Here is a 26,157-nt window from a genome sequence, read left to right as displayed (position 1 = left end):
ATTATAATCGTCAGTTCTTAAGGAGATCACTCGATCGGAGAGGGTTCCTTCTTCGCATTCTATTAGCAGTTAAAGCTTGTTCTATCCGCCGTGATTCATTTCGTTTAGTCTGCGGACTGGACAGTCGGATACACACATCCAAGAACAAAGGAGCAACCGTAAATCGATTTCGAAAATTGAGACAACAACAAAAAAACTGACTTGCAGTTGCTGACGTTTATTAACGAGAACCTGCTTGATGACTTTGCTAATTAGGACTAGTTGGTGCTAGTGGGACAGCTCGCACCTCATTTGCATCGGAAGTGGATGATGAGCTGGTTTGTATATCGTTAAGTAGCTCGTGGTTTCGATTTCGTTCTAAGTAGGATTTCCGCGAAAAAAAAATTCCACAGCTGAATTCGATCTGCTGTCTGTCTAAACGAATTCCCTGAAATTGAGTTTTAGAAATTCGAGAATAACAAATGTCTTGCTTCCATTCACAACAAGTGAATAATTAGCAGCAGCCAATGATGGATTGTGGGAAATACCAGCCAGCACCTTGTTGTGATACAAATTGGTCGGTCGACAAAAAACGAAAACAAAAAAAGATAAATGAGATTTCTGTTTATCCCACCAGCAATAAAACCATTCAATCAAAGCGGTAAAATCTCCAGCTCGGTTGCGCCACTGATCGCACTGTTGGCCATTTCGCTGAAAATCTTGCCGAGGCTCTCCTCGAAGGCAGGCCGCACCTCATCCAGCAGCACCAGTGGATCCTCGTTGATAACGTTGTTCCCAATCTGGCCCAACGTTGGATCCCCGTTGAACAGGTTATGCAAATGGAACCGACCCTTGTCGAAGCGTAGTTTGACCTGAACCGGATAGAGCTGAACGTACTCCTGGTCGTCCGCGCCGGGCTTAAGGTAGTACTTAAGGCGCATGTTGGCGATCGTGTTATCTGCGATAATTAAGTTCGAATCGGTCAGATCAGCAGCACCCAGTAGATACTTACGCGAAAGCAGTCACGCACTTAGCTGTAAATCGAAATCACCCTGACCGGTGATCCGTAGCAGCAGCAGCCGCATATCAAGCGTATACTGGCCATTCACGAGCATGCTGGGAATCCGCACGCTAACGTTGAACATTTTTTCCTCCACGTTCAGCCTGCGGGCGGGAAACGATTGATTAGAACGCACGCGAAACGATGCGCCCCGCATGGTATGTATGTACTTTGTACTTACTTAACCCGTCGAATGGAGAATGCCCCGGCACCCTCGATCGTCACGTTCGACAGGGTGGCTCGAAAGCCCGTCCCATGGTCGATGGCCATTCGATCGATCCGGATGGGGTCGAGCGGTGGAGCGTCCGGTTGACCTTCACCGTAGTTTCCTGCCACCATGTTGGAGCGGATTCGTTCCACCACCTGCTTGACGCATTTTTCGAACTTTGGGTCGCTACGGGAACACCCCGTGAGGATCGGTGCTGTAGGTTGAAAGGTGCAAATCATTATTATCTCTTATTTTTATTATAAGTATTATTTTCATTAATAAATCGGTTGTGGTCAGTATCCTCTTGAAGCAAACAAACTAAGATTTATAGCACAAAGTCTGAACTATTTCGGCAACAAACTTCCAATTTATGATCTGCTTTTGAATGGCTCTCACCGAATTTTATAATTAAAACTACTCAGAATTTGAGTTTAAACAGTCTAAAAAATTCGTTTCCATCAAGCTTTAGGTAAAAATATTAAAGAATGCTAATCTCTGTCTGTCGTGTGAAGATCAGTGATGCCAGGTTTTGCTGAAGAAAAATCCGTTGTTTTACTATTTGTGTTTTTATCACAGAGGAAAGGGCTACAAATTATAAAACTTAAACAAATTTCAAACCAAACTTTGGATTTAAGTAGAAGTTTAACCAACATTTGTTTTTCAGTTAAAGGTTTTTTAGTATAAGGTGTTTGTTGGCTTTGCTGAAAACATCAGTTTTAAGGTTTTTGGGCGTCTTTTAACCGCATTTTTGTCTTCTTTCGTCTTTTTGTCTATTTCTTTTCACTTCTTCACCATATTTTTTCGCTGGAATTTACTGCCTGTTCATCGTATATTTGCTGTCGTTTCGTCGTTCTTTCATCGTCTTTTCGTCACCTTCTGGTTGCCTATTTGTCATATTATCTTTGCTTTTACAGAACCTTTTTGGCGTCTTTTTGTCATCTCTTTGTTGCCTTTCTCCGTATTCGTCGTTTCGTTATCATTTCTCTATCGGATTTTTATTGTATTTTCATTGTCCTTTCCCGATCTTCTCATCGTATTTTCGTTTTTATGGTTATCTTTTCATCATCTTTCATATTGTCTGTTGTCAACACAACAAAAATGTTGTCTTGTCTGTTCACTGTTCTTTCGTCGCCTTTTTAACGTATATTCGCCATCGTTTCGTTGTCTTTTTTACATGTTTTATCGCCTGTTTGATTGTTTTTTGAATGTTGGGTTTTTATCGCAATTTTAGGAGTCTTCTTTTCGTCTTATTATCGTGTTTTGCCATCTTTTTTTATCACTGTTAGAGTCCAAGAATTTTGAGTTATTGTATAAAAAGAGCATATTCAACATTAATAAGGATTCCTTCTACTTGGCTATAAAGAACAATCTTAATCGCTTGATTTTAAAGTTCTGTCGCATTACAGAAATTATATACAGAAATTCTATACGCTTCTTTCTCGCAGAAAGAATAAAGTTATGCTTTTCGAGATATTATTCACTGCATGTAGCGCGTACTTGTCACTAAATGAAACTTTCAAGCTTTTCCGTAAAGCTTATGAAAAGCCGTAGATTTGAGCACTTGATCCGTAGGTCCGTAGAAAATTCATAAATCCGTAGATCTGGCATCACTGGTGGATATCTCTTCGATGCTGGCAATCGTGCCCAATCAACGAATCGTGTCCTTTAAGATCGCTAAAATCGTCGGCAGTGAAATTAACTCTGGGAGGAACATTATGCCTCCCACTAAAAATTTTCCCCCCCCTCTTACCAACGCAAATATGTAGAGATATAGCGCCCTTCACGCCTTGGGTGACGCCATTTTTTCCAATTCTCGAAAAACTGACCGCCGTAAAAAAAAAACTATACTGTAAACAATACATTCTAAACTATTTCTATCCAAATTTTCAGGAGAAAATACCGAATGAGTAATTTTCTACAGCATTTCTTCCGTGATGCAATTTGAGGTGGGACATTAGCCGCCAGCTCGCACCTGGTCTCACCATCTTGCTTACTGCACTCCTGGTAGTCTTGTTGCTAGCGAATTTGAGGCAAACACCAACTTCTCAGGTTAATTGTCCGGCATTCTTGCAACATTCCCCACCCATCGTAGCCATCCAGCTTTAGCCTCCTTTTGTATACCAGGTTCGCCATAGAACTGCATTAGTTCACGCTTCATCCGAAGATCGTTCGTAGCATTCAATCGAAAACTTCGGAAGAATTTCAGGTGGAAATCGAATAAAAAACAATCCACCTGAAATCCGCTGATTTAAAGAGTGCGACCAGTTTTCCGAGGAAATCGTTTTCGTTCATGAATTTTCATAACTCTTTTCGATCGATGGTATCAAATGCAGCTTTGCAGTCAACGAACAAATGATGGAACTTTGTATTCACAACCTATTTGGAGGAACATATGATCTGTCGTTGACCGATCTTCAGCAGCCTGCTTGATAAATTCCCACCAATCTGTTAGTAAATGGCGATAGGCGGTAAAAAATTCTCTAATTTTGCCTAACGTTGGGGCTTGCACTTCTTCCATGTTTGTAGTTTGTCGCATCATCGTCTAAATTGCTTTCCCCGCCACCATAATTCTGTGCTTGGATGCCATTCAGATGTTCATTGACGTGCTGCTTCCACCTTTCGGTCTACTCGGGTCGGGCCAAAATACTGCCATTCTTATCCCGACATATTTGGGCTCGCGGCACAAAGCCTTTGCAAGATGCATTCAGTTTCTGGTGGAACTTTCATGTTTACTGTGAACGATGCAGCTGCTCCAACTCCGCATACTCCTTTTGCTCTCAGTTTTTTTGAGCTTGCTGCATCTTCTCTGGTCTGTGTCTGGTTTGTATTTTTCCTCCTGATCGACTTTGAAATCCTCAAGATTGATATTTTGAAAATCTGGTTTCGAGAAAAACGGCATTGGAGCTGCTACGCGTTACAAACAGCTGTATCTTTATCAACTTTTGCAATTTATCCAAGCGGCATCAAACACTTTTCAACATGTTGATCTTTCAAAAAAAAAATCAGCTTTTTTAAGTTAAAAAAAACTCCTATGCCATATATCTACAACAGCGTTTCAATTGTACATAAGTTTGGCTAAATTTCATACGTTACTCTTGTTGACTTTTTCGGTGAGAAATAAGAACTAAATTGTTTTCAGCGGACGTTTCGACTTACTATGCTTCAACAGTTTCGTTTCAATTGCGCTCAGCTTCATTTCATTTTTTTTCCTAAACGTTACTTAAGACATGATTTGAATGTTAATGCAGTGAAGTTTTACATAGCCTTAAAATATTTAAGCATATGTTCAAATGTAATAAAATTTGTTTGACAACATTTTTTTTGTTTTTGATAACCCGCACATTAATTTCAATTACAAATCACAGCGCAGAACAGTATCCGTTGCTGATAGAGTGGGATTCGTTTACGAACAAAAACAGGCACTGATAAAGCCTGCAAACCGCAAGTCGTGATGCATATCTGGTGGAATAAAATTAATAGTAGATTTTTGCTGTGAAAAAAGTTTAGTCTTTTGTTCAACTTTCGTATTCGACTAAGACGCACGTTTGACTCGTCTCCGATTATCTTTACGAGATCTATCGAGTCTTCAAGATACTGAAGGTTAACTCATTACAACATAGGCAAATCGCGGACAGATGATGTGCAGAGAACGTAATCAAATGGTGCTTCATTTCGCCACGGCAACCCCATGTTGGCGGTCTATGGGAGGCAGTCGTCATGTGCGCGAATACTCACCCAGAGGAGAGACCTCGCACGTCTATCTCACATGGTCGGTGTTCAGTCAGACTGGACCAAGTCGCAATATTTAAAAATATGAAGTAATGAAAGGAAAGATAATGATCAAAGATTTCCTCAACTACATTCTATCCCAATCAGATTACATAAATGTTGCCAACAGTCAGAAATATGATATTACGTATGTTAAAAGGGGTTATCATTTTAGCACAGACTAACAGAGTCAACATTGACGCCTTGTTCCAACCATGGTTCCAACAACTAACTAAAATAACTATTGAACTGCGTGGTGAATGACCAACTGGTTAAAACCACATTAAAATAAAAAACAAAAAAACTATTGAACTATGAGACACACTTGTTTCGGTTTGCTGAAAAATAGTGTTCGAAGTATGACGTCTGTTAGTCTTGTGAATTAAGCATATTTTTAGTAGGTCAAAAACGAATATTTTTGTTAGAGACAAAATCGGGGAATGCTAATTTCGAAATCTCACTTCCGCTCCATTTGTTCGTTGCATTACAAAAAAAATCTAAAATCAATAAGCCTTGAAAATGAAATATGGAGCTGGAGAACACCTGACCAACGTGCACTGTACCAGATTGACCACGTTCTCATAGATGGCCGGTTCTTCCCTAACATCACGAACTTACGTTCTCTACGGGATGCGGATATTAGCCCTGACCATCATCTAGTAGCAGTATGTGTGCACTCAAAAATTATCCAAGCATTGCCACTAGGAAGTATTTGGCCGAATACCGACGAGCAAGGAACTAATTGACCACAATCCTGAGGAATAAAAAGTGCCAGAGATCGTGAAGAATTAGCTAATCACACGCGCAAGTTTTATGAGAAGGTACACACCGAAACCTGGCATGTGTAGGGATGAGAGAGGGAATCTGCTCACAAACGAGCGTGAGGGGGTCGACAGGAAGAATTCGTTCTTTGATGAACACCTTAATAGCACCATTTGCAGAAGGAGGCAGAACGGAAGTTAACCTAGGATTGCTCGAAGAAGATAGTAATGTTCCAACTGCTGATGTCCAAGAAATTAAACGAGAAATCAGGTTGCTGAAGATCAAAAAAGCCAGCACCAACTCGTATATCAATATACGAAAATTATCATAAATATCGATTACCACGTTAAAGCCAATAAAGGCTGATAAAATGCGAAACAAGTTGATATTACATCGTTTATAATGTTAGTAGCTGAAAAACACACGATTTTCAGCATAAAGTTGTATATAGGTGTATGAAGCTGGTCGCGCCTAATCGGATCTTATCGTATAGAAATACCGAGGGTGAGTACAACGTGCCCACGCATCACATCTTTATTGATTTCAAAGCAGCATATGATACAGTCGATCGAGACCAGTTATGGCACAATATGCGCGAACACGATTTTCCGGATAAACTGACGCGAAAGGTCAGAGCTGCATGTGTCATCACTCTTGACTTTGATATCATAGCCAGGAACCTGGCGACGGCAGACGCAATCTACGCTAGCTGAAAACGGAGTTTAGGAAGAGTGGGCTAAAAATAAATGCGTCGAAGATTAAATACATGACCCTAATAGATTCAAAGGAAACAAACGCGTGCCTCCCACGCAAGACACTACGTTCAAGAAAATTTTTATTAGACCGGGAGTTCTTCACGGAGGTCATACACGCCCTTGCCCTGTTCGAGTGGAAGGTACTGCGGACGATATTTGGTGGAGTACAAACTGAAAGCGGAGAGAGCTACAGGCTCTGGGAATCTCTTCAACATCGTACATCCGGCGAAAGTTAATAGGCTGTGGAGGGCCGGACACGTTGTAAGTTTGCCGGACGACAGTGCGACGAAAACAGTTCTCTTCAACAACCCCACTGCACCGGCACCAGGAACGGGGAAGCTCAACGTGTAAGATGGCTCGACCAGGCCGAAAGTAATTTGCGACTTCTGAGAGGCCTCTAGCCTTTTAACAACGACGAGGTATATTGGTAAACGCAAAGAGTGTTTATGGTATCATCTCTTAACCTTCTAACGAGCAATATCTCTAACGATAACGATAAGCTAACGATTATTTTTTATGAAAGTGCACTCAGAAGAAACTTAAGTTTGATTTTCATACAAAAGGAATTATCTGGACTAGCGCCAGGTAAAATCTTTTGTTTCGCTTTCTATTTCCAATGCTTCATCCAGATATTTTTTTAAATCAGTTTTATTACAAAAGTTAAATCAACCAAGCAAATAATTCACAAAAATATTTTGATTCGATCATTTTGTGTTTCTTCAAAAATAAAAATGCCCACTAAAAAATAAAATTACGCAGAATCTCAATATATTACTCGAAATCATTTTGTGATCTTGTGATCATTTGATCCTTTATCCGCTTTTATCATTCCTTTATTCCTTCCTATAGCACTTTCTTAGAGTAAGGAAATGGAAACTCCATCTGCCGCTCCCTGCCGCTTAGGTATTACATGTTTATCGATCCACCCGAGAAGATTACCTAGGGTATGGCATTTCTATAAAATATTACAGTATGCAGAAGCAGCTTCATTTGTACTAAATTCTGCCTTTACAAAAACTGAAACCTCTTGCCAGGGCAAGTTTTTAATGGTGGTAGTAGCTCAAGGTACGTAATGAAACCTCTTGTCCAAGGGCAAATTATAACTAGTCACCGAACGTCCTGATAGAAAAGTCGTAAAAAACATGAAAGAGAAAAAAGTGGGAGAACACCGATACTCAAACACGGATAATAAGTTCGCTCAATCAACAGCGCAAAAAAACGAAGTGCGGAATACGAAACAAAAAACACCTGCACGATCTGGCATCAACATTACAACGTCTGTTACATGTGTTCAAGAATTATTATCTAGAATCATTCAAGAATTTTGGTAAAAATTGTAAAAAAACTATTTCGCGAATTGTGGGCATTTTCATTTTTGAAGAAGCACAAAATGATCAAATCAAAATATTTTTGTGAATTATTTGCTTGGTTGATTTGAATTTTGTAATATAAATCTGATTTAAAAAAATATCTGGATGAAACGTTGGATACAAATAACGAAAAAATAAAAAAGGTTTTAGACTCTTTCTTACCTGGCGCTAATCGAGATAATTAGTTTTGCATGAAAATCAAACTTAAATTTCTTCTGAGTGCACTTCATCACAATAGATCAAAATACAAGTCGCAGTGACAATGTCCATACAAAAAAATATGCTACGAACTTTAAAGAAGTATCTCAAGAACATACCGAACTGAAATGGCACTTTAACTGACAACAGACGGCCATGAAATCACTCAAATCGCGTCCAAAATTCTAACCAAAATCACAACCGACTCTGAAGATCTCTAATAAGTTCTAATTCCCATATTAAGTTCCATTTATTTATTCATCGCCCCCTGATATCTTCGCAGAGTCATCTTAAGATCTTTACAATGTGACAATTACTGAGCGATTTCATATACCAGGCCGAAACACTCCAATGTTTCTTTGGAATATAATTATCGGTTTTTAAGACTTATAATGAAATCAGGCATTATTTGGATATTTTTTATAACGATGGTCCTAACTATCAACGAAAAAGCGGTAAAAGACAGTAATGGACAAGGTATGAAGAGAAAATTCTCGACTAGCTACGAACGATTGTTCTGGAGTCGGACCAGTGGCAGTGTGTTCCAAAGTTAGTACAACAGTAGTCAATAGCATCACAAAACTAAAATGTTTGCATGCTTAAAACTGCTTTTAATAATAGCTTATAGAGTAATTCATATGCAGGAAGCTCCATCTGGCGTAACTTGGCTCGATTCACAGAGCAGCAAATTGAGGATGACTTGAACCGGGCGTCCAGAAGTTAGATCTTTTCAAAGATCTGGCACTTTTAGAATTGAGAACATCTATAATCTATGAACAATAATTTGGTTAACTTCCGATTGCATGTATCTAACACTCTTCCCGTGCCCTATCTCACTTCCGATATCATTAATTAAGTAAATTGTCACGCCATACTGATATTTTCCATGACTCTATTTCAAAATTCATAACTATTCGACTTGATGGAATGTCCATCCCGGATGTCACAAAAATTCACCAAAAACCTATAGATGCTATATATTCCAATTACTTATAAACTTCTGTAGAGATTTGCGTTTAAACTAACTTAATCGAGCACTGCTGAACTCAACGAGGAACACCACCAAGACGGAAACAGCACACAGCTTCATGCTTTATCTCCCGTTAACTGATTTCTGATAATCAATCTTCCGACAAACCTTCTAAAATCGTAAAATAGTACTAATCCGACGGCATCTTCCGGCAGCTCCATTTATACTGACTGTCTGTCATTGCCAATTGACGCACTTGGAGTCTGTGAATGGGCTTCAATGGGCTTTAGAATAGCTGCGCTTGGAGTCGGTATGAGTACATGTGTACAACAAGTGCTTAACTTAGTGACCTTTCCTGCTGTTGCAATTCAACTGTTCATTAGTGCAATTGTCATATGATGGAAAACGTTCGTCTTTAGTCAGTTTCTCCGCATCCCCATAAAATAGAGCGTCTATAAACCTGAACCGCTTTTGTTTGCTGCACACAAATGAATCATGAAAAACGATTATTACTGTTCTCCAGTTTCTTGACAGTTTTGAACTTATTTGTCAACAGTATATACTAAAAAATGTGTCATCGCTAGATCGCTAGATAAAGCCATTAACTAAGTACTGTGAATTGGAGGCGATCATTAGCCGCCCGTAGAGGATCGTCTCGTGGCAAGAATCTTAATCACCGATCTGGCCCGAAACACGTGGCACCAACCTGTGCTTTCACAAACGAATAAGCGTGACGAGTACTTGTTTACGTAAATCTCTTTATTGCTGCCATTGCAAACCTCCGTCCTATTCACAACCATTAATTGCTGTCAACCGACCGGCCACTCCACCAGAGTCGGCCCAGTCGAGGACTCTATTCTTTTGCGGGGAAAATTTCGTTCAGCTCGGAGTTCTTAATCAGACTGTTTGCCGTGGCGGTAAATTTTTCGGACAGACCCTCCTCGAACGATTGCTTTACCTCATCCAGCAGCACGTGCGGGTTCTCGTTGACGGCATCGTTACCTACCTTCTCGAGCATCGGATCACCGTTGAACAGGTTTTTCAGATTGAACGAAGCCTTGTCGAACTTCAGCTTCAGATCGATCGGCTTGAAGCGGGCCAGTTCCTTGCCGTCGATCTTCTCCGTGAAGTACTCCAGCCGGAGGATTGCCTTGGTGTCGTCTGAAATGAATTGTAACGGTTAGTTATGATAAAAGTTGTCAAACAAAGAACCTTACTAAGCTGAACGCGAACGTCACCGGCGCCGACAATGCGTAGAACCAAAATGTTCATGTTCAGTGCGTATTTGCCGACGACGTCCAAAACCGGTAGGATTACACTGGCGTTGATTCTTCTCTGCGTGAAGTCCGTCCTGTTTGAAATTAATTGTTGTTTTTTTATTACTGATGGTTACTAAATCATCACTCGATGACTTACTTAAATTTCTTAATGATAAACTTGCTCGCTCCGCTGATCACCAGATTGGAGAAGTTTGCGGAAAACGACGGACCACGATCGATGCGGATGTTTTCCAGCACAATCGGTTCCAGTGCCGGGTGCTGGTTGTCCGAGCCATAGTTACCGGAAGCGATGTTCGGTCGAATCCGTTCGATGACATCGATGATACATTTGTCGACGCTCGGGTCCTTGGTGTTGCAAATCGTCAGAACCGGTTCTGAAAAAAAGGCGGAAGAAAAATTAGTTTCGAAATACAAACAATAAGGGTTCAATAGCAGAACTCCCACCATAGATGGGTAAAGTAATTATTAAGTCATTAAGCCACTAATCACCTACATTACGAAGCTCATCCGATGATCGATGCCGTTCTTTGAACGATCAATGATATGTATCATACAACGAACCTACTTCTAAGAACAACGTCTAACGCATTAGAAAATGCGCCTGTCGGTAGACTAGCCCGCAGAACATGATCGTGAGTGATCAGACCGTCTAACGCTATTGGCAGGCACTCAACCACCCCCTACCGGGGGGAGGGTTGGGTTGGATGTCCACAGCAAGTAGCAGCTAAGCTGTGTTTTCTCACGGTTTAGTGCTACTTTTCACATCCGCTATTGACGCCCGCCGGCAGATTGCACGATCAGATTGCATCCATCGGGTGTTGCCAATTTCGTTTCCATTATCTCACGAATACGACATGTGATAATGATAAGCGACCGCTCGGTGAAGAGTTTCATTAGTTTTTAACGTTCTAAATTGCGTATACAGCCAAGTGTAACAACTCTCTGTGCTCAAGCAGAGCGCTAGTGTGCTAACGACGCTTTTAAACGTTGTTTCCCTAGTTTTTTATTTTGTTTAATCAGAGGTTCTTAATTGCTGGGATTCTTCTACAACATTATTGCAACGCGTTGAGTGCTCTGTTCACAAAACAATTGTACGCCTTGTTTATGCAAAAAAAAAAAATAATTTCAGCAGAATCACTTCGTAAAACATCGTTTAGAATCTAAAGCGAAATCGCACCACCGACTGTAAACGAATGTTTCCTCCCTGGTTTTTATTCACTCACATTTGATTGAGATAATAGGTCGTTAACCTGCCATAGTGAAACATCGGGTAGAATTGTTTCCGGAGCAATTAAAAATGATAATAATACACGCTTGATTGGCTAGGCAAGTTATTTTTTCACTGAGCCGAGAATTAAATGTTGCTACTAATGTAAATTTTCAATTAACGCGTAGCAACTTTGTAAGCCTTAAAACATTTAAAATTTTCTTTGAATGTCAAACATTTCAGTAATTACTAATAGGCATCGGTTGAGATTCTAGTCTGATCGGGACAAATATATTAATGTTCCGATTTTGTCAGCCCCAGTTGAATTTTGGCCTGACAAAATCGGGAAATTTTTTTTTCAACGTTCAAGGCTTAAGACCTTGCAATATCGAAGACTTCTGCTAAAAATTACCATCAATACCATCAGAGCGTATTTTAACCTACTAAATAACTTTGTAGAACATTTGAAAGCAATGAAAACATCGTATGCAAAATTTTTGAGCAGAATTGCTTTTAGAGTGGTTTCTTTAAACAAATTATTAAATTTCGCAACTAGTAAGGGATACATAGTTATCGTCATCCGGGGATACTTGCAACACTTTTGAACTTTCACTTAATATAACTTCCGAAGTATACCGTTTAGGTCCAAGTGTAAGCAGCCAAAACTTGTATAGTGGTTAGTACTTTTAATTTATGATTATGAGAAAAAAATATAAACTAAATGAATCGAACTATAAACTAGAACGAACCGAAAATAGGGGTGTTGCAACTTACCCAGTAAACGGGGTTACTTGCAACACTTTTCTGATTTTGCGTTTCTCATGATTTTAAATCTGATTTCAAACCGCGAATGACTATTTTTAGATATTTTGGATGTATTTGTAGTAAAACAAGAGATACTGGAGGTGTTTTTTGTTTCCCAATTTCGTTTATCGCTTTTTCAAAGATATTCAATGAAAATGCAGCATGTCGGCGAACTCCAAATTGCCGTTTCAAGGCACGTGGAATTTTTCACAATTTTAACTTTTCTGGAGATGGCGGTAGACAAAATAACGTCGTACAGATGCAAATTTACTTTGTACATACTGTCTATCACGATCATTTTCCTTTTTACGAGTGTTGCGAGCCGCGCCATATTGAAAGTAATAACCCGAATTCATGGTGTTTTCTCCAAGTTCAAAATATAAACAAAGCTCAAAGTTGCTATTTGTTAGCTTATATGATGCACTTATTGTGTACAGTAACCACCGATAAAAAAATAATTTCAAGTCATTGAACTGACGCAACTTTGCACATCCATTTTTTCTACTCTGAAAGTTAAATTACTTTCCAATCGTATAAAAACAAGCAAAACAATGATGTAATATATTAAACTTAACTAAACAATAGGTAAACGTCCCTTCTTTAAAATGTCGTTGGGTACAAATGGTTATGTTAACAAACAAATGCGTTAGAGCTGTCAAAAACGCGATGCGCAGAAGTGTTGCAAGTAACCCCGGTGTTGCAAGTATCCCCGGATGACGGTACTATATGCATCAAAGTTGCTTATTTTATTGTGTTCTATAATTTTTGTGAAGACGCTATTTTTTGGATGCGTTTGGAACACAAAAATTTGTGTCTCCCTATTAGGGGGATTCACGGTCACCCTAAAAGTGTAAGAAAATATGCTATATTTTATTAATTGACTGCTCCAAAGAAACACCCGTTGAAAAATTACACATTTTTACTAGATTGTTCTGTTTTTGAGGTTTGGTCCCATTAAAGGTTTGGTCATTAAAGTTTTTTTGAATAAATTTCATTAATCATTTTTAAATATCTTTTGATCAGTAGAACCAATCCTTATGAAATTTTGCAAATACATTTGCAGTATTAGGACCTCTCGTTTAATACTAAAATAATTGAAACTAAATAAATTATCTTGGTTGAAAGCGCTATAAATCATTGTAAATTTTAACGTGTAACTTTAATTACTCATAACTTTCAAACTAAAGGTCCAATCAAAAAAAATTCGATACTGATCTATCCGGCTATATTACCTTTCAAATGAGATTAATAACGCATAAATCGGTTTGGCCGTCTCTGAGAAACAGGCGATAATTATTACCTTGTCAAAACACGTTTTTAAGCGTAACTTTTAAACTACTTGTTTATTTCCAATAAAACTATCTGAAAATTTTTACGGTACCAAGAGCTTTCATTTGGTACTAAGATAATTGAAATCGGTTGTGTGGTTTCGGAGAAAATCGTGTCACGTAGTTTTCACATTTTTGCTTATAACTCTTAAACGAAACATCGGACCACGAAACAATTCGATAGTGATATACTAGGCAATAATACCTTTCAAATGAGACTAATAGCGCATAAATCGGTTCAGCCATATCAGAGAATCAGGCGATGGAAAATGAGCTGCACACACATACACACACATCAACACAGGCAGACATTAGTTTCATGCAGACTGAAAAGTTTTATAAATCATTTTTGAAAGCACAAAAGTTAAACAAAATTTCTAGGCTGACGAAATCGGGATAAAAAGCTGATAAAATCGGGGGTAGACAAAATCGGGGATAGACAAAATCGGGGATAGACAAAATTAGGAGCTGACGAAATCGGAACATTACTGTATCGGTTCTCTGATTTGGAAATTTCGACTTTTCCATGACAAATTTTAATAGACCGAATAAAGACTAATTGAATTAGAAATACTTTGCAATGTTGACTGCATTTTCATTAATACAGTCATTCGTAAGCATGATGTGCACTTTACGATTTGAAAATATCGTTAACTTTTTTTTAATGTTGTGCCATTCCATAACCTATTTAGCTGAATCCTCTCATCGATAACATAGCAATAACAAGAAATACAGTAAGCCTGAAAATTTAGAAATCCACTTCGAAATCCAATTAGAAATCCAGGACTTCGTAAATCCGGAAATTCAGAGATCCAGAAATCTAAAAACCCAGAAATTCTGAGGTTTAGAAATTCTAAAACCCAGAGATTCAGAAATCGCGAAAATCGGAAATCCAGAGCTGCAGGTTCCGAAATCCGAAAATCTAGAAATTCAGGACTGCAGTGATCCAGCAATCCAGTAATTCAAAAATCTTGAATTCCATAATCCAGAAAACCGAAAAATCAGAAATCCAAAAATCCGGACATGTTGAAATCCATAAATTTAGACAGCCAATAATCAGAAATTGTAAAACTAAAATCTAGAAATATAGAAATCTATAGTTTAGAAATCCAGAAACCCAGAGATCCACGAATTTAGAAATCCAGCAATCCAGAAGTGCAGTTTCGAAAATTTGAAAACCTAGACATTCAGAAAACCTAGAGGTGAGAAATTTGAAATTCCGAAGCAGAAAACTAAACTATTAGAGTTGGGTTTCCCTTTTAAAAACATAAATCCAGAAATCTAGAAATTTAAAAATACTGGAATCCAAAAGTCCCGCAGTGGGGAAATCCTGGAATACAGAAATCGAGAAATCCAGAATTCTAGAAATTCAAATCCACAATCCACAAATGCAAAAAACCCGAAACTCTAGAAATACAGAAACTTAGAAAGTTACAAGTCACGAAATCCAAAAGTTGAAAGATCCAGAAATGAAGAAATCCAGTTATCCAGAAATCCAAACTCCGGAAATCCCAGTCCATTCCAGAAATCTCAAAATGCAAATATCCAAAAATCCAGAAATCGAGCAATACAGAAATCTAGACGTCCAGTATCCAAAAATCCCAAAATCTAGGAATCAGGAGATCCAAAAATTCAGAACTTCAGAAATCGAGACATCCAGGATTCCAGAACTTCAGAAATCCAAAGATTCCGAAATCAGAAAGTCTAGAAATTCAGAGTTGTGAAGATCCAGCAATCCAGAAATACGGAAAACCACAAAACCAAAATCTCCAGAGAAATATCTTCAGATCCATCCAAATCTATCAAACCAGAAATCCAGAAATCCTAAAATCTGGAAATATCGAATTTCAGAAATCCGGCAATCCAAATATCAACAAGTCTAATCCAGGAAAATCGTAAAATTTCGATATCCAGAAGTCTATAAGTCGGTACACGGCCTTAATTTAACGCTATTTCACGCGGAAAAAACGACCTTTCAACATGACTAACCACGGCAAGGAGGCAAACTTAAGGAAAAGGCAAATAGCAACAGGTTCATTGTAGCTTCAAATAGATCAATCTCGAGTTTTTTTTCGTCTTGATCTTCTATAAGATTAGGCATATAATTAAATTTTCATAACAGTAGTTTTTTTTTTCAACTAACGTAGGGGACGGTAAAGCTGCACAAGTTCATGGTTCATGTTGTGCCTTCGTGCTGCGTTCTCCTGTGCGCTGCCAAAGGTCATTCTCAGCACTCGTCTCTCAAACGGTCCGAGCACTCGTATATCCTCGTCGTGTATTGTGCCCATACATGGCATACGTGTATTGTACATGGCTATGAAAAACATAGTAATACACCTCCGAATCTTACGGCATGCATGAGAGACCATAGATTGATAATGGAAATCCAAATAACTCGACAATCCACTGCGTCCCATTGTACGTAACTCTAATCTGCTCTGGTACATGATTTTCCACAACTCTTTACGGTCGATAGTATCATACACAGCTTTGAAATCAATGAAAAATATGTGCGCGGAAGCTCAACATTCGTGGACTTTTTGGAGGATCTGTCGCAGCGTGAATATTTGGTCCACCACTGATCATCCTTCAACGAAACTAGCTTGGCATATTTTCACAATTCTATACAAAAACGGTGAGAGTCGGCAGAAAATGACTTGGGAGAGCACTTTGCGGGTGGTATTGAGAACAGTCGTAACACGATAACTCTCACAATTTAGGTCGATATGGGCTGGTAGCTCTTCCACATTTGTCGCATCTTCGAAATAGCGTTTTCCAATTCCATCCAATTCGATCCGATTTGGATCATACCTTATATGGGCATTGCTATGATTATTCATTGTACTTGAAGGAAATTAATTATTTTTTGAATCAAACCAGTTCATGATACATTTCAAATTTTCCGTAAATTCTTCAATATATGCGTTTATCTTTGTTTTTCCGTCTTTCACCTGTCATTTTTCGTCGTTTTTATTCGTTTATTATCTTTAATTTTTCGCCTTTTTTTGCTATATGTACTCTGTCGCCTTTTGCTGTTGTATTCTTATCGTTTTGTTTTTTGTTGTTTTATTATTTTCATAACATGATTATAGTCACAGCTTGGATTGAATTTGAGCCCGAGTCCTTGGCGTCTATTCTTCATTATGTTTGCGTAGTCTTTTTACTGTTCTTTCACCTTCATATTCGTCGTCTTTTTATCTTTTTTATTATTTACTGTCTTTTCTTCGTTCTTTCTTTTCGTTGCATTGTCGCTGTCTTTTTGACATCTCTTTGTTGCCGTTTCTTCGTATTCATCGACTCTTTGTCGTACTTTTGTTGTCTTTTCATAGTCTTTTCACCATCTTTCCACCGTATTCGTCATCGCTGCCATCTTTCCATCATATTTTCGTATTAAAACGTCTATTTTTGGCATTTTTGTGCTGTCCTGTTTGAAGTCAAGAAAATAAAAATGTGTTCGTACTCTGTTGGTCCGGATGGGATTCCGGCTGTTCTTTTGTGCCGTTGCATGGATATTCTGGCTGTGCCACTTTGCTGCATTTTCAACGAATCGTTGCATCAAGGAAAATTCCCTGAAGTCTGGAAATATTCGTATATGTTCCCGGTTTATGAGAGTGGTGACCGTCGAAATGCACGAAACTACCAGTTTATCGGGTGCATCCAGGTTGTTCGAAATGGTTGTAAACACTGTTATATTAAGTAGTACGAGGAACTACATATCCTCCGGCCAGCATGGATTTGTTAATATTTTTTGAAGCAATGGTTCTACAATTGATGAAGGGACGGTAGGGGAAGGAAATGAAAATTTTTGGTGAAGGAGGGGAAGAGTGGAAAGGGAAGGGGGGAGGGATATTGGTAGCTACGCTTGACAAGTAGTCATTTTGACTCCTACCTTTTGTCCAATGCTGTAAGGTGCATGAGTCGAACCAAGCTATAATCTGAGATTATAACCGGATTCGAACCCACAACACCCGCCAGGGCATGTGGTTCGCTGGTACTTGTACCTTTGAACCCTGGAGGCGCTGGACTGGTACAGGTACCAGCGAACCACATGCCCTGGCGGGTGTTGTGGGTTCGAATCCGGTTATAATCTCAGATTATAGCTTGGTTCGACTCATGCACCTTCCAGCATTGGACAAAAGGTAGGAGTCAAAATGACTACTTGTCAAGCGTAGCTACCAATATCCCCCCCCCCCCCCTTTTCTTTCAGCGCTCTTCCCCTCTTTCACCAAAAATTTTCATTTCTTTCCCCTACCGTCCCTTCATCAATTGTAGAACCATCGTTTCAAAAAATATTAATATATATGTATGACCGCATTTCAAAGTCAAGACTAAAAACTTGAGATTAGTCTATGGATTTGTTCCTGGTCGTTCCGTGACAACTAACCTCCTCTATTTTACGTCAAACTGCATTCGGGACATTGAACATAAAGCGTCGATGTGATCTATACAGATTTGAAAGCAGCATTTGACCGGATTGATCATCACAGCCTGCTTAATAAAATTTTACGTTTGGGAGCTTCACAGCGGTTTGTTACGTAGCTGAAATCAGGTGCACTGCAGGGTAGCACGTTTGGCCCTCTTCTTTTCATATTTTTTTTTTCAATAACGCACCAAATACCATAAGAAATAGTTGCCGACTAGTTTACGCTGATGACTTAAAGATCTATCTGACGATTTGTTGCATCGAGGATTGTTATCGTCTTCAGTTTTTATAAGATAAATTTTTGATGTTGTGTAAACTAAATTCGCTGATAATAAGCACTACTAAATGTGAAGTGTTTACATTTTATCAGATCTAGTTCATGAACAAAGAATAAAGAATAAAGAGCATGTCGCAATTCGCATTGGCACAATTGGGGATTCTGGACGGAAAACTGACTTTTCTGCTCCATATCTTGTCCGTTTATTAGGCCATTCGTTTCCGGTTGTACAAAATAACCAGGAACTCAGATGGACGGCATCCAGATTGCGTAAAACTGAAGGCGATAACTTTTTTTATTTTGAATTTACCACATAAAGTGCTTTTATGATGGTCTGGCTATCAGAACAACAGCAGATAATTTTGCCTCATCAGTTGTTTCTGAAGCGCAAATTAAACTCTGGATATAATTGCGAAAATTCCAGCTTGAAAAATGGTGCTAGTTACTTCCAGCTTACGGCAGTAAACACCAGCACCCGCGCTTCCTTCGTACAAGGAATTGTCGATGTAACAGATCACATAGTCGGAAATTTTCCTTTCCATGCAGAGTGGTTCTCTAGCAAGAAAGGTACTTGAAAAAGTACTGCATGGAAAAATAAGCATGAGCATCACCATCACTAGGAGCAGGAGCAAAATTGTCCTCTGCAACAATACAGCCAGAATACCAACAGTAGATTGACAAATTTGCAAAATTCACTCTGGAATTTCAATTTTCGTTGGTTTATAAGTTTTTTTGCAGCGTACTAAGAAATGCCTTGATATTCAGGTACTAGGATCGGTACTTGTGGCTTGAGCAGTACAGCATTTGTGAGAAAGCAAGCCAATTGACGAAAAAGATAGCCGCTGACTACGAGGGTAGCAGTGCTAAATCATAAACCATTTACAACATTCAAATTCAAGTAACTGGAATATTTTTTAAATATTTATCGAAATAAATATACATCTTGTAAACATTGTTGAAAGATACGACTTTTATCATTAGAACTCACTGACCAATGTGTGCTGATGTCCAAAAATAGTAATTCTGAAAAATTTTCAAGTGAAGATGTGACAATATCTAGTTATTACCATAATTTTCTTACTACGGTTTATAGACTTCTATTTATTATCGATTATTGATTATATATTTGATTCAGCATTGATTTAAAAATTTTCATTGCATTTAGCTTCGAGTAAAATACTTGCAAATTATTAACATAAAGTAATTTTAACCCAAAACTTTTGTTTTAAACCTAAAACCACAATTTTTTTTCACAGCACACCGTGTTTATTTTATTTTTTTAATTTATTCATTTCGTTCGTATTTTCCCGGTTATTCCAACCCTAACCCGTGGGTTTCTAACATTGTCCTTCAAAACGTTGCCTTCTTATCTAATCATGCGCTTTCAACTTCTTGTTTAATTTATCAATTTTCCAACAACTCATAAGGCATAACCACGGCAATAGTTACGAATTGCGAAAATAGGATCCCGATGTTTTCCACTTTCATTAATGAGAAAATTTCGCTTCCTTTCAACCCTTATCACTCACTCACGCACCGCCACCACCCTGCGTCGATGCCTGCACCGCCAGAGCGTCACCACACTTACCCAGATAAGCGTAGCTGAAACCTAGGTTCAATATCACCAACAATCCAGCGAAGTGGAACTGCTTCATTTTTCTTCAAACAATTTTCCCCTCGTCCTAGCTATCAGCAACGGCACGGCACAGCACAGAACGAACGAACGACCGACTGGACGTTTCTAGCGTAACTGCCAATCTCAACCGAAAGTCAAGTTCAACCGTCTAAACCGGTTGGTGGAGTTCACACGAGTAAATTAAGTATAAGCACAGTTGCAAACCGAAGGAAAAAAGGATACTCCAATTTACGCAGTCACGCAGAGCTATTTGCTTGCCAAGCCAGAAGCCGGGGGTACCGAGTGTGTGCGAACGCAAAGTACTTGACCGGTTAATTACTCTAAACAAACTGATCTCGGTCCGGCCGTTCTGGCGCGGTTTTATACTTCTAGCATCTTTTTGGACCGGCCTGGCTGCGCTGCAGCGGCAGCAGCAAACGAGCAACCGGCGTCGTCGTCGACGTCGTCATCGTCCGCGCCGGTTCGACTTCTAGGCGATGGTAGCGCCCTGATCGGACAGTGAACGACCACTAGCCATACCACGCGCCAGCGCCGCGGTTATTGCGCTCCGTCCGTCATAATGCAAATTCAAATGGCGAGAGATGAACCCTAGGGGATGCTCAATGGGGATGTTCAATTCTAGAAGCGATGAAACCCGACATTCAGTGATGATTGTAGGGATTTTCTTCAGCACGTTGCTTTTTTTCCTCTTTCGTAAAGACCAATGGAAGTGGAATTGCATACATTTTTTTCTCGGTATAACCACTTAGAGTGCTAGTAAGCTTATCATTAAAATCATTTAATTGTCATTCATTAATGTTATATATTAATACTGATTGGGGCGGTACATTTAGTCCGGTTTTTGCTAAGACAGGTTATTTCTCAGTAAAATTTACCACGCTTCATCATATTCACGATTTTCCTTCGGCTATCATGGACAGATTACAAATGTTTACAAAAATCAATTCATGTATTCATCGAGCCGTTGGCACGAGCTATCTAACTACCACAAAAAAGGTGGACGTAGTTTGAATCACAGCCAAGGATTTGAACCGAGAGACCCGCAGATTCTCTTTATCATATTGAAAGCATGTAGAAAGTAGGTAGTTTTTGAAAAAAATAGTTAAAAATAGAGGGTTTCTTACATATCCCACGCCAGCTACTAAAAACTTAGTTTTAGCAGCGTTGGTAATTAATCCTAGCCATGCTGCTGCAATTCAAAGACCTAAAAATCTCTTCCACAGTTCTTTGGTCGATCCCGCATGATATCTATGCGATCTGTATTGCACCTTCCAAGGCAATGTTGCAATAACAGGTTTGAGGGAGCATACTTTGACTTCAGTCCATCTAACATTTTTGAAGAAACTGCTGTCTCCCCTATTCTACCGTTATATTTGTATCCTTCCAGCGAGGTTTAAAAAAACTTTATTAGTTTCATCGGAATACCATATTCAAGAATTATCTGCCAAAGTTCATTGCGTTTGACTGTGTCTTACGCCGCCTTGAACTTCACAAACAGATGATGAGTCTACAAGTTGCACTTCCGAAACTTCTCAAGGATCTGTGGCGAGTAGTCTCCATTCAACTCAATCTTGGGCCTCTTGTCGCCAGTTTTCCGGACGTTTCAGAACTCGTAATTCGCTTTCAACATGGTCGAACCTGTTTGCCCGTTAGGCCTCTCTATTTCTGGTGCCAGGGGAGTTGTTGAAACGAACCGTTTTTGACACACTGTCGCACCGTGCGACCATTCTGAAAAAAGACGGTCAAAAGTATTTGCTCACCTTTTTCTGACGTTTTTGAGCTTAGGTGCCTAACCAAAATAATTAGTGAAAAATCTAATATGCCCGAGCAGACCCGGCTGTGAATTTATGGTATACTTCTGCTGTATTCTATAGGTGTTCAAGCGGTGTTAACTATAGCTAGCAGTAGGTGCCTATTAACGAAAAAAGTTACTTGGAAAAATGATAAAATTTTTGCTTGAAATCAGTTTATAAGGCAAAGAAAGCAACATTCGAAATTCATTTCTTCTAGAAAGTTATGTATTTCGATTATATCAAAAAGTTTGTAGAACATGTCAAAGCAGTTAGAGAAGGGTTTGTTTGCAAAAAGGTTAATAAACTGATCTTAAGGGGTCACAACAGAAAGCCAATCATATATCGCAAACCGTACGACGTCGATACCTAGTATATTCGGCAAAGTTTGATAAAATTTATAGTTCTACAATTTTGCTGAACACATAAACTTGCTATCTAATTCCTACAACAAAGATCATTTTTTCAAGTGTGGTTTCCCCCCCAATATCAAATTGTAAGAAAAAGTGAAAAGATGCAAAAGAGTATTTTAATCAACTTTTCCGAAGACACCTAAGCTCGCAAACGTCAGGAAAGGCGAGAAAATACTTTTGACCGTGTTCCAGTATAGTTCCACTGTGTGTCGTCCAGCATCTTTATGACATGTCTGGCCCAGCGTACCCGGATGAACCAAAAAGATTTGCGCAAAATCTCTGGGATTTTCGCATCGTGTAAAGGAATTGTGTATAATATTCGAACAGAATGCTTTGCTTATAGAACCAGCATTCTTGTATGAGGATCCAAAAGGCAAATCCCCAGGATACCTGCAACTCGGTAAAGGAATCTCCTTTACTATGAAATAGAAATTCTCAGGATTCTGAAAGAAGGGATCCCGTATGTATTAGTAAGGGTGGCTTACCGATTTTCGCCAGATGAACGGTAGGAATACCTGTAGCTCATGATTTATACGGCTCAGCCACCTATCGCTCTAACATGGCACCTTCCGTGGGCAGCGTCACAGTTTCAAGTCCATAAAGGGCTACCGGTCTAAAGAGGGTTTTGTACATTGTCAGATTCATACGGTACTGTATGCTTCCTGATCGTAGCGCTTTGCGAAACGCGAAGTAGGCCTAAGTTTCTGCTTGAATGCACCGCTGAATCACCTAACTAGTGTTGTTGTCAACGATTACCAGCGATCCCATAACTTCTAGCAAGTCGCCGATAATGGTTATCGTCCGTGGGAGGCTCACGTTTGTTTCCGTTTAGCCTCTTCCTCTCATGTATTTGGGCTTCGACGTAAAAGCAATAAAAAGCGAGCCAAAACCAGAATAAACGGGACAGAAAAGAAAAAAATAGGAGCATCTAAAAGAAAAAGGAGTAACAGAACTGATAAAAAAGACAAACGAGAGTGAGAAGAGATAAAAAGAAACGAAAACTGTGAACGAAAAAGAGAAAAAGACGTGAGAATAGATGGAGAACGGGAAAGAAAATTGCAAAAATGAGTGAAAAACAAGAGAAAATAGAACTGAAAACAAGGAAAACTGGGACAGTAAACGAAGAAACACGAAACAATGAAACAGAAAACACGGAACAGAAAACAGAAAAAGAAAAAAACGAAAAAAAAGAAGAAAAGTGAAAGCAAAAACCAAGAAAACGGTACAGAAGAGAATAAAAAACCCAAATAAGTGGAAAACGAGACTAGAAAATAGAAAAAATGATCAGACAAGAAGTAAAATGTGTAAGAGAGTAAGATCAAATATGTCAATCCGAATTTCAAGTAAAACTTTCAGCACAAATTTCTGAAAATTTAGGACCAAATTCAAATCCAATTTTAGGTCCAACTTTCAGTTCTATTTGACATAAAATTTCAAGCCCAAATTAGTCCAAATGTCTCTATGTCAAGTTCGATTTCAAGTCCAATTTCAGCTCTAATTCTTGTCCAGCTTCAAGTCTAATTTCTAGTTCAATTTCAACTTTGATTTCAAATCCAATCGTACCCGAAAGTCTTTGCGATGAGGCCAAAACATTCTTGTGAACGGTCGTTTGAATTTTATAAAGGTTTTATGGCGGTATTCATCGTTACCTCTGGTTTTGACATGGTGTTGCGCAATCCCAAGATTATACAAGCCGAAAACTACTTATAGTTTTCCTTTCCTTTCAAATAAATTCCAAATAAAGTTCTGAGGATGCATGAATGGAGTAAAAGGAAACGTTAACGATAAGTTTTAATTGAATGGTTTCACCGTATTAAATCAATTTAAAACCGAAAAGAATAACGCATGGTGATTAGAGAAGACCAGGCAAATTTATTGTGGTTGCTTATATTACCAGTTACCACTAGTGGGTTGCGACACATCTCGTGTAAAATCACTACAAGTGAGCGCACCCATGCTTGCCAAACCGCAATAAATCTGTTACTTTTATGGTACTATCAATATGGTGACACCCTGATCAAACAGATTTTTTGCTACAATTGTGAAGAATATTGAAGTGCAACACCGAAATAATTGTTTATGGAAGGCCGTATTGCCGTTTCCTTATACGTTGGAGAATAAGATAAATTATTAATTTTATGTTGTAGGAACAATAAGTGTGGTGTCCAGTCAATACCGATATATTAGTAGTTCTTAACTTAGCACGAAAATTCCCAAGTGAAGTTTATTTTCAAAAATTGCAAAATTTAATTTTAGCCATGAGAAGTGGCTATCCAATATGTACGATAAAATTTAATGCGCATATGCTGTACAACTACGGACACTACTGAAAATTTATTATTTGTTCTTTCGGATATTTTATTATTTTGGTCGCTATAAATCAAATCGATCAGGATCATCTGATAGTAAACTTTTGTGCTCACGGCTATATATTTTCAAGTTGATGAAGCTGTCTGCGTGATTTAGCTTTTTACGCAGCAAGCTTTATAGCTTAGTCGAACAAATCGAAAAGCTTCATTAATATATATGGCGCTGGCCGTCGAGTAGCGTAAAGGATAATCGGTTCTATTGCTGCTTGAGCAGAGCGTGATACGACTACTTGAGCTTAAAACTTGACTCTTCAAGAGGCTATAAAAACCTTCTAAATAGTGCGCCCTTTGCTCGGAAGGCAATTTTATAGCAGTCATCAGACGGCTCTATGAAATCCGCCAGACGAAAGACATCCTGGAAGATGGCCACTTCCCGGAAAGATGGAAGCGACAGAACCTGGTATGCGCTATTGCGCAGTCAGTTGTCACGCTCGACGTGAGAAATGCGTTTAATAGCGTAAGCTGGGACTCCATAGCCAACTCGCTTCGAAGCGTCCTAGTGCCGGTGTCACTGTACAGGATTCTGGAAAATTATTTCCAGAATCGTGTGCATTGCTACAATACGGAGGAGGGTCAGAAGTGCTTTCCATTCACCGCAGGGGTTCCGCAAGGTTCCATACTGGGCCCGCTGTTGTGGAACGTCATGTACGACGAGGTGTTGAAGCTAAAGTTCCCGGTAGGGGTTGTGATTGTCGGCTTTGCAGACGACATCTCCTTGGAAGTCTATGGTGAATCTATCAGAGAGGCTGAGTTGACGGCCACCCACTCTATAACAATTGTTGAAGATTGGATGCACTCCAGAAAATTGGAGCCAAGGTTAGTCAAGAGAGGTTTTCTGATGTTGAAATTTGTTTTTCACCCCCGCTGGGTTACCCTTGACGATCACCGAAATTTTCAAAGCGGAAACTGTTGAATGTATAAACAACGTCGATGGTTGCTAACCAATCGTTCCGCGCACTTCTGTTCTACAAACTGTGAAAACTAGATCACCTATTTTAACTCACCTTGATTGGAGCTAGCGCATCATCGGTGCAGCAAGCAAATATCAGCGTCGGGGACTGCACTATTTCGTCAACGTGATCCTTAAAACTCCTGGGAGTCATGGTCGACGACAAGTTCAAGTTCGGGAGCCACGTCGACTATGCCTGCAAGAAGGCTTTCACAGCTATTTCGGTATGATGTCTAATGGGGGGGGGGTCTCCGTAGCCGCAAGGTTATCGAGTCTGCTTTGACAAGGGAGTGGTCGTGGATTCGAATCTTAGTAGAATCAAGCCATTCCTTGTGAAGTGACTTTAGCATGGGTTCATTCTCGGGCCCCTCATTTACCCTTCGTGCTGAATTCTATATTTACCCTCTGAAGCTTCTTGACAGTGCAAATGTCCCTCCTATAGTTAAGTGTACTGGTCAGAGGTACGAATGAGTCCTCGCCAGGGACGGCTATAATATGGGATAGTACTGGCAGCGAGGAATAAGTGGGTAAAATAGATTAAGCTTTGAAGGAAGGGTAAACCCCAATACACACAAGCATGCATAAAATTCATTCAATAGCGATTATAGCAA

The 26,157-nt window shown here is 39.2% G+C and overlaps 2 protein-coding genes across 2 annotated transcripts; both read right to left on the bottom strand.

Moving 5' to 3' along the window:
* Positions 1-182: 182 nt before the first annotated feature.
* On the bottom strand, positions 183-9,248 carry LOC128742478 (uncharacterized). Its single transcript, XM_053838852.1, has 4 exons — positions 9,127-9,248; positions 1,221-1,461; positions 1,010-1,143; positions 183-937 (listed from the first exon to the last, which is right to left on the bottom strand). The coding sequence occupies exons 1-4, from the start codon at positions 9,188-9,190 to the stop codon at positions 633-635; spliced, it is 744 nt and encodes a 247-aa protein (XP_053694827.1). The 5' UTR covers positions 9,191-9,248; the 3' UTR covers positions 183-632.
* Positions 9,249-9,923: 675 nt separating this feature from the next.
* LOC128741007 (uncharacterized) lies at positions 9,924-20,044 on the bottom strand. The gene is made up of 4 exons (XM_053836581.1): positions 19,978-20,044; positions 10,487-10,724; positions 10,288-10,421; positions 9,924-10,231 (listed from the first exon to the last, which is right to left on the bottom strand). Exons 1-4 carry the CDS (start codon positions 20,042-20,044, stop codon positions 9,924-9,926), a joined length of 747 nt encoding a protein of 248 aa, XP_053692556.1.
* Between the last annotated feature and the right edge of the window lie 6,113 nt (positions 20,045-26,157).

This window comes from Sabethes cyaneus, chromosome 3, assembly GCF_943734655.1.
Source record: "Sabethes cyaneus chromosome 3, idSabCyanKW18_F2, whole genome shotgun sequence".
Lineage (NCBI taxonomy): Eukaryota > Metazoa > Arthropoda > Insecta > Diptera > Culicidae > Sabethes > Sabethes cyaneus.
This window is presented reverse-complemented; position numbering and strand designations above follow the sequence as displayed.

What these genes read in the sequence shown, in the direction of transcription:
- LOC128742478 (XM_053838852.1), bottom strand. Translation starts at nt 9,190, where the DNA reads ATGAAGCTGTGTGCTGTTTCCGTCTTGGTGGTGTTCCTCGTTGAGTTC. An exon ending in GTTCAGCAGTGCTCGATTAA is followed by an intron (nt 1,462 to 9,126) that starts GTTAGTTTAAAC and finishes TTCAACCTACAG; the next exon opens with CACCGATCCTCACGGGGTGT. An exon ending in TTCTCCATTCGACGGGTTAA is followed by an intron (nt 1,144 to 1,220) that starts GTAAGTACAAAG and finishes TCCCGCCCGCAG; the next exon opens with GCTGAACGTGGAGGAAAAAA.
- LOC128741007 (XM_053836581.1), bottom strand. Translation starts at nt 20,044, where the DNA reads ATGAAGCAGTTCCACTTCGCTGGATTGTTGGTGATATTGAACCTAGGT. An exon ending in TTTCAGCTACGCTTATCTGG is followed by an intron (nt 10,725 to 19,977) that starts GTAAGTGTGGTG and finishes CCTTTTTTTCAG; the next exon opens with AACCGGTTCTGACGATTTGC. An exon ending in TGACGTTCGCGTTCAGCTTA is followed by an intron (nt 10,232 to 10,287) that starts GTAAGGTTCTTT and finishes AATTCATTTCAG; the next exon opens with ACGACACCAAGGCAATCCTC.